The 8,671-nt window shown below is 32.9% G+C and overlaps 1 protein-coding gene across 1 annotated transcript; it reads left to right on the top strand.

Moving 5' to 3' along the window:
• The first annotated feature begins 2,607 nt into the window (after window positions 1–2,607).
• On the top strand, window positions 2,608–4,560 carry LOC129230468 (uncharacterized). Its single transcript, XM_054864870.1, has one exon. The coding sequence runs from the start codon at window positions 2,608–2,610 to the stop codon at window positions 4,558–4,560; it is 1,953 nt and encodes a 650-aa protein (XP_054720845.1).
• Window positions 4,561–8,671: the final 4,111 nt, after the last annotated feature.

Here is an 8,671-nt window from a genome sequence, read left to right as displayed (position 1 = left end):
TGGACTCATCAGTATATGCTCACCACAGTCAATAACCAAGCTTTAGGCAGCTGATTTCTAATTGAAGCTGAGATCACCTTCAAACTGGTAGCTAAAATTAATATGGAAAACCAGTGAGAGTCTGCAAGTAAAGGGGCAATTCAACTTGTAGAGTGGTGGCCAATATTATAAGGACAAAAGAAAAATCCCCAGAGCTTGGCTGCATTTGGTCGGAAAGTTATGGAAATTTTATGACTTCAAACTAATGGTAAAAGACACTTTAGTACTTTTATTGGAAATTAGTGGCACCCGCACGGCTTTTCCCGTAATAGAAAATTAAAAGTTATTTTGGTTCGCCTGTATATTTACAAATAATTTATGGTGAATTTTCTCGCCAATTGGCTTGTGCCCATGTTACGGTTCCACGTTATGATAATTTCGTAATTTACTCGTCCATCTTATGATAATTTTGTTCTTAAAATTGGAATAGAAAAATAACCACATCGAATTTTCGAAAAATCGCTTCGAGGTGCACACCCCCATGCTACAAGCTAACTTTGTGCCAAATTTCATGAAAATCGGCAGAACGGTCTAGGCGCCATGCGCGTCCCAGAGATCCTGACAGACAGAGATACTTTCAGCTTTATTATTAGTAAAGATAAAGAAAAGATACATAGAAATTTCGTATTCGTACAATGTACAAGTTGGAATTTATACATCCCTGTTATTTGGACAAAATTTCAAGGAAAATTAGATTTGTGTGTTCTAAAAAGCAAAGTTTTCTTCTTTTTTTGTCCTGCACACTGCACTACATAGCAATATAAATGCTCAACAAACGATTGGAGACGTCACATTCTATTTTTACAGTCATTTCGTTAGGTGCTAAACTTAAATAATTTGAGAAAACGAAACTGGTTGCTTGAAAAACTCATAACCTACTATCCGTCAAATAGCAACAAATCGGAATAGATAAAGATCGTTCATTTAGAGCTTTCTCAAAAATCCCGGAAAATAAGGACCACAAAGACACAAAGGTAGGAAATCTTCAGTTTCTGTACACGTGAAACACATGATAATGAGACGAGCTTGCTCAGAAACCAATCATCACGACATATTAGATGAGAATTCAAGTTACAATACAGTTCTCAGACTGTTCAACATATTTTACAAAAAAAGAAAAAGGTTCATGATGTGAAACTAATGTCACGACCTACTCTACAAAAATCATAAGAGATTAAGGGTTGAGCGTTGCCAAAAATGCATTGTTATGGGTAAAAAGTTGGACAATGTAATCTTTTCTAATGCGAAAAAATTTAATTAGGATAGACTTTAGGATGGTTTTTTCTACTTCTGGTACGATCTCTGAAGGCAAAAAAATCTCAATGCGTACATTTGAAGGCGGCTCAGTAATGGTCTGTGGCAGTGGTTGGAAGTAGCGCGCTACAAGTAGCGACGCTACTGTAGTAGCTACATTTTTGAGTAGTTTGTAGTGTAGCGCACTACTTTTTAAAAAAAGTAGTGTAGTGAGTAGTTAACTACAAAAAAATAGTAGTTTGTAGCGATTTCTTGAAATACACATATTTTCGGACGCGTCATTAGTGGCTTATGGTGCGGTTGCATACTTTAGGTATAGTAATAAGAAGGGTGAAGTTTCGACGTCCTTTATAATGTCAAAAGTCAAATTTTTGAGTAGTTTGTAGTGTAGCGCACTACTTTTTAAAAAAAGTAGTGTAGTGAGTAGTTAACTACAAAAAAATAGTAGTTTGTAGCGATTTCTAGAAACTACTTTCAAATAAACTGAAAAAAAAAATCATGTTCAAACGAATTTGACTGGCTCAAATTTTACACAAGTACAACAGCAGATGCAATGAGAAATAAGACTAATAAAAATAGTAATAAGAAGGGTGAAGTTTCGACGTCCTTTATAATGTCAAAAGTCAAATTTTTGAGTAGTTTGTAGTGTAGCGCACTACTTTTTAAAAAAAGTAGTGTAGTGAGTAGTTAACTACAAAAAATAGTAGTTTGTAGCGATTTCTAGAAACTTTTAGGGATTCTGTTGAAATACACATATTTTCGGACGCGTCATTAGTGGCTTATGGTGCGGTTGCATACTTTAGGTATAGTAATAAGAAGGGTGAAGTTTCGACGTCCTTTATAATGTCAAAAGTCAAATTTTTGAGTAGTTTGTAGTGTAGCGCACTACTTTTTAAAAAAAGTAGTGTAGTGAGTAGTTAACTACAAAAAAATAGTAGTTTGTAGCGATTTCTAGAAACTACTTTCAAATAAACTGAAAAAAAAAATCATGTTCAAACGAATTTGACTGGCTCAAATTTTACACAAGTACAACAGCAGATGCAATGAGAAATAAGACTAATAAAAATAGTAATAAGAAGGGTGAAGTTTCGACGTCCTTTATAATGTCAAAAGTCAAATTTTTGAGTAGTTTGTAGTGTAGCGCACTACTTTTTAAAAAAAGTAGTGTAGTGAGTAGTTAACTACAAAAAAAATAGTAGTTTGTAGCGATTTCTTGAAATACACATATTTTCGGACGCGTCATTAGTGGCTTATGGTGCGGTTGCATACTTTAGGTATAGTAATAAGAAGGGTGAAGTTTCGACGTCCTTTATAATGTCAAAAGTCAGAGTGGCACCGTTGAAAAAATTAACGCTTCCGAGACTGGAATTGTTAGGAGTGTTAGTGGCTGCAAAATTGTGCAAATATTTGTCTGGTTTATTTAATAATTTGTCTGATAGAGTAATATTATGGACGGATTCAGAAATCTGTTTGTGTTGGATTAGAGGTTCATTTAGGGAGTGGAAACAATTTGTTGCAAATCGTATTTGTCTTATTCAAGATTTGACTTCGCCTAGTATGTGGAAATTTTGTCCAGGTTTAATGAATCCAGCAGATAAACTGACAAGAGGTGAATCATTGAGTTTGTTGAAAAATGACAGCGTGTGGTGGCGCGGACCAAAGTGGTTGGCTAGTCCTAGTGATGAGTGGCCGTTGCAGAAACAATACTGTTCGAATGACGCGGCGAAAGTTGAACTTTTGAAAGTTAGTGTTAACACGGTTGTTTCATCGTGCAGTCCTGTATTAAAAGTTAACGACTTTAGTAATTTCAAAAAATTACTGAGAGTGACTGCATGGGTGTTGAGATTTATTTCGAAGTCCAGAAAATTATCAATTGAAAAGGGTCCACTGAGTGCTATAGAATTACAAGAAGCTGAAGAGATGTGGATAAAAACTGTGCAGTGGGAAGTGTTCCGCGAGGAAATTCAAAGGCTTCAAAAGAATCAGCAGATTAGTAAATCTTCTAAGATTTATTCCTTATCTCCATATCTGGACGAGACTGGTGTTCTTAGGGTAAGAGGACGTCTAAAGGAGGCTCCATTGACTGAAAATGAAAAACATCCAGTTGTACTTCCGAAATCGAAATTTGCGGAATTGGTGATTTTTCATGAACATCTTCGTGTCTTTCATTCGGGTGTATCATCAACTTTAGCTCAAGTGCGTAAGAAATTCTGGATACCGAAAGGAAGACAGACTGTGAAAAGAGTTATTTCTACTTGTTTAATCTGCAAAAAATATTCGCTAAAACTAGCTAAGCAGTTAACTGGTCAATTACCCTTGGAACGTATTGCTGAAAGTCCACCGTTTACTAATGTGGGAACTGACTTTAGTGGTGCAATAACTGTTAAATCTAAATTAAACAGTTGTGAGAAAGTGTACATTGTATTATTTACATGTGCCGTAACTAGAGCGGTTCATATTGAAGTAGTGCAAGATATGTCCGTAAAAAGTTTTATCTTAGCTTTGAGACGTTTCCTAGCAAGAAGAGGAAATACAAAAATAATATTTTCTGATAATGCAAAGACTTTCCGTTCATCTTGTGAAATACTGAAATCTTTTCGTAAAATAATAAAGCATCCAGAGCTGCAGAATTTTGTAGCGTCGGAAAACATCATTTGGAAATTTATTCCAGAACGTTCTCCATGGTGGGGAAAATTCTGGGAACGATTGATGAAAAGTATTAAAGACCCGCTGAGAAAAATACTCGGTAGAGCTCTATTGACATTAGAAGAGCTTGCTACCATCCTTACAGAAATTGAGTTTATTTTGAATAATAGACCAATTACCTATGAGTTCAATGATTTAAATGAACCAATTGCATTAACAACTTCATGTTTTTTATTTCCAGGAAAGGACAAGATTAACTTTCCAAATTATTACCTTGAGGTATTTGACAAAAGCTCTAACCAAAAGACTTTACAGAAACGTAAATTGTTCCAGACTCGTTTAATCAAGCAAATTTGGTCTCAGTGGAAAGAACAGTATTTATTGCAATTGAGAAGTGCTCATAATTTTTTAGTTCCTCACTCCCAACAGAACTTAAAAATTGGAGATGTAGTGCTTGTTGAAGGACCTTTGAAAAATAAGTTACTGTGGGACATGGGTGTGATCGATAAAGTTCTCATAGGAAGAGATGGCAATGTACGTGCATGCATAGTCCGCACGTCTAAAGGTTACTTAAGAAGAGCAATTCAACTACTCTATCCATTTGAAGTGACTGTTTTGTAATGAAATGTATTGTTTATTAAATGTTTAAATTAGTTTAATTTCAGACTGAAGTAAGTTGATTGTTAATTTAGATGATTGAAATGTCTAATTTAGCTTAAATTGATAGATCTGTTTAATTTATATTAAGTTTTAGTGTACTCATTAAAGAGTACAGGTGGGGAGTATGTGGAAAAACTTTTATGTTTTTTAAAATGGCAACAGTATTAGCCAAGCAGTTTGGTGTATATATACCCAGTGAATTCATGTTCAAGTGCTTCTGTTAGTTATGTTATGATTTTAATTTATGTTCGTTCATTTAGTTCATAATTTTTCTTCAATAAAATTTTATAAGTTAATTGGTTTCATGTATCTGTTATAACCGCGTGGCAGAAGAGAGTTAGAAGTTGTTTTGCGATACAGGTATTTCATTTTGACGCTATACCTGCTATCTGTTCGACGCCTTTAGTTTGTTTGCCGACGTAATTTTTCTATTTCACCAATATTTACATTGAAAAAAGCACTTATTTTCGTGAAAGTGAAGATATAAGCGATTTCGCGAGTTGAAAATTTGGTGAATTTTATATGAACAGACCGAAGATTGAAAAACAAAAATATTTTAGCGAGGCTTAAATTTTTGACAGTATTCACCAAATAAATAGAAGCTACTGAAACTCTTATAGAAAAGAATGAAATTGAACTGTTGACTTACAATAAATGCGAGCATTACAGTGTATGAGAGTATGATAACGGATGTTTTTCTTAGTGTCTTCTGATGAGCTAATTTATCAATCTTTTTTTGTTCAATAATCTTACGGTGTGTTTGTGTATTAGGGTGTCCCGCCCCCCCCCCAAATAGAAAGTTGATTTTTCAAGTCGCACACTTTCTTATATTTTATCCTTTTACGTCAAAAAAAAAAAAAAATCATAATTTGAAAAACGGCAACAAGTGCCGATTATGTCTGAAAGTGTGAACCAGCACTTGTGTAGTACTAGGTCAAATTAAAATAAAATGGTTTTTCTTAGAAACTCAAAATTTCTGTTGATAAAACTTTGCTCCTATACCCCACATATGCACCATAAAAATATTTATTCAAAACAAAAACCATTTAGATATCCCACATGTGGCCTAACATTTATAATTTTCTTCAAAAAATTAAGTTTTTGATACATATTTTCAGATATGTAAGATTTTACGAAATTATCAAACTAAAAAATATAAACAGTAAAGTAGAAAAGTAGGGAATTAGCGTTAAATAGAAATTTTTGTTTTCCTGCAATTTTTAAGTCTCCCACATAGTGCTCAAAGATACGGATTTTTTTCAGGTTGAGTTAAATTTTTCATTTAAAATAAATTATTCCTTTATTATTCGTTTGTAATTGTTGATCTGTAAATGTGTTCGCCAGTAATTTTTGAACTTGATATTCTATTTAAATTTATATGTAATTTTTTGAAAGATAACTGAAAAAAAAATCAATTTTTTAAATAAAATTATAAATTTCAGGTCAAGTGTGGCATATCTAAATGTTTTTTAATTTGAATAAATGTTCTTGTGGTACATGTGGGGTGTTGGGTATAGGGGCAACGTTTTATTAACATAAATTTCGAGTTTCTAAAAAAAGTTTTTTTTTTCGATTTGGCCTAGCATACAAGTACTGTTTTACACTTTCAGGTGCAAGTCGACACGGGTTGCCGTTGTGCAAATTATATGAAACTTTTTAACCGACTTCAAAAAAGGAGGTTATGATCTCGTATTGCGGCTTTTTACGTATGTTTTCGAATTATTCCAACACTACTGGACCGATTTGAAAAAAAAAAAAAATTGTTTGGAAGGATATACTTCCCAGATGGTCCCATTGTAACTTGGTCTGGATCTGATAAGGGATCAAGGAGAAATCCAAGAAACTTTAAATTTCATACGTCACGCTCACGTGGTTTTGCTGTGATCGGTGTATTTTCACACCTAAGGTTTTGGCTTTCTCTTGAACGATATTTAATTCTCGCGGCACATGGATGATTAATTTTCGCAACGCTGAGCTGCCTGCTAATTTATTATTATAGGTGTTACTAATGTATTTATTACTGCGTAGCAAAGCAGTAAATAAAATATATTTTGCTGCTTTAATAGTTGAATCAATTACCTTAATATTTTATTTACTAATAAATAACTTTAATGAGGCACTAAAATATAATGTTCTTTATTTAATATTCCAGTTTTTAAATATATTTAGTGTTCAATTGCGGGGGAATTCGTCGGATTTGTTTTTCCTTTGTACAATGTTCCATAAATACTCGAAGACACCTGTACCCAGGGGCGTGCACAGGGAGGGGGGAGGGACACCTGTTGGCCCGGGCCCGAGCCTAAAGGGGGCCAAATATTTTTATAACTAAGGGTGAAATATAGGGTTAACAATATGGAGAGGGGTCCGGAAAAGTCATTTATGATGGGCTTCAAAATTTCTATGCACGCCCCTGCCTGTACCGATAAAGAAAATTCTTTTTTTGTTTGAAACGGTATACTTCCTCGGCGGTCTATTGGTCATCAAGTTCAGGTTTGATGAAATTGATGGAACTCTTCAAATATCATACTCACTTTTAAATCGATTTGTACTTTATTAACTTTGTGTATCGTCTCACTTAGTGAACCGGTTTTTATGCTTTTTTTTTTCTTTTTGTTTAGTGGTGGTTTTGTTTAGGGGTGGTATAACGTAGGTTTCAAATCTTTGATTTACCCTATTTGTTCTTTAGGGAAAAGTTAAGGGTAAAACAATAAATTTCATGCAATTTCCCTCACAAACGATTAAATATAAAACCCATTGATAAACAAAAGCCATAAAACAAAAGTATATACTTTCTTTACCTACAGTTAAAGAAAGTACTAAAAAAATATATTATTAGGAGTAATGCTAATGAAAATTTTGAATTAAGGATTCTCTGAAGCAAACATAAAATTCATTTTACTGGAAATTTTAAACTTCATCTATAGTGGGGCCATGTGACGAATCATGCGATTTTTATCACGAGTTACATGACACGTATTGTGAAACATAAATTACAATTTGCACTATTACAATTCTAAAATTTACAATTTTACAAATTTAAACTTAAAACGATTTCGTTTATTAATTTTTTTTTTTAGTGACTCATGAATTTGCTAGCGGAAAGCAAACTTTGATAAAGTTGAACAACTAATGATGAAGACAAATTTTTGTAATTAGTTACGCGTTTGCAAAAGCTTTTCTACACAGTCGTCGAAAGTCTCCGAGACGCTCGCCGTGTTATTTACACCACTAACAAGCAAAAAATAAATTACTTAAAAAAAAAAACCGCCTTCAAAAAATACCCAGGAACTAAAAAGCAAAAAATAACTGATTACACTTACATTCTATTTCCCACCCAAACATAGAAATAAAATTTATTTTAATTAAATGAAATTCCAGTACAAAAATCAACTGAACTAAACACCGAATTATAAAATGAACACTGGTTTAAATTGCTATACGATGAATTATTTTAAATACCTAACTAGTTATATATGATCTCTTAATTTTTAATAACCTTTTGAAATCGGGCCTCCTATAAACTACTACCTAACGTAACTGAGTAGGTTTAGTTTTAAAGACTAATTTCGCGTATAGTTAAATTAGCGTTTAATTCAGGATTCGGTGGGCTGTCAGTTGCGTTATGTAATTGTTTATAGGCGGCCCCGACTTCAAAAGGTTGTTAAAAATTAAGAGATTGTATATAACTAGTTAGGTATTTAAAATAATTCATCATATAGCAATTTAAATCAGTGTATATTTTATAATTCGGAGTTTAGTTCAGTTGATTTTTGTACTGGAATTTCATTTAATTAAAATAAATTTTATTTCTATGTTTGGGTAGGAAATAGAATGTAAGTGTAATCAGTTATTTTTTGCTTTTTAGTTCCTGGGTATTTTTTGAAGGTGTTTTTTTTTTTTTTTTTTAAATTTAAAAGCAATTTATTTTCACGATTGTTTTTACACAAGAGGAAAAATACAAGAGTGTATGCAATTTGAAAAATTGACTTTCATCTTTTGAGGGACAACCTATTGTGTATGCTTTGTATTTACTTATTTTTTTGGAAAGTAGCGAAGTAGCGACTACATTTCA

The sequence above is a fragment of the Uloborus diversus genome, chromosome 9 (assembly GCF_026930045.1).
Source record: "Uloborus diversus isolate 005 chromosome 9, Udiv.v.3.1, whole genome shotgun sequence".
Classification (NCBI taxonomy): domain Eukaryota; kingdom Metazoa; phylum Arthropoda; class Arachnida; order Araneae; family Uloboridae; genus Uloborus; species Uloborus diversus.
Note: the sequence above shows the minus strand (reverse complement) of the source record. Positions and strands in the feature narration are given on the sequence as shown.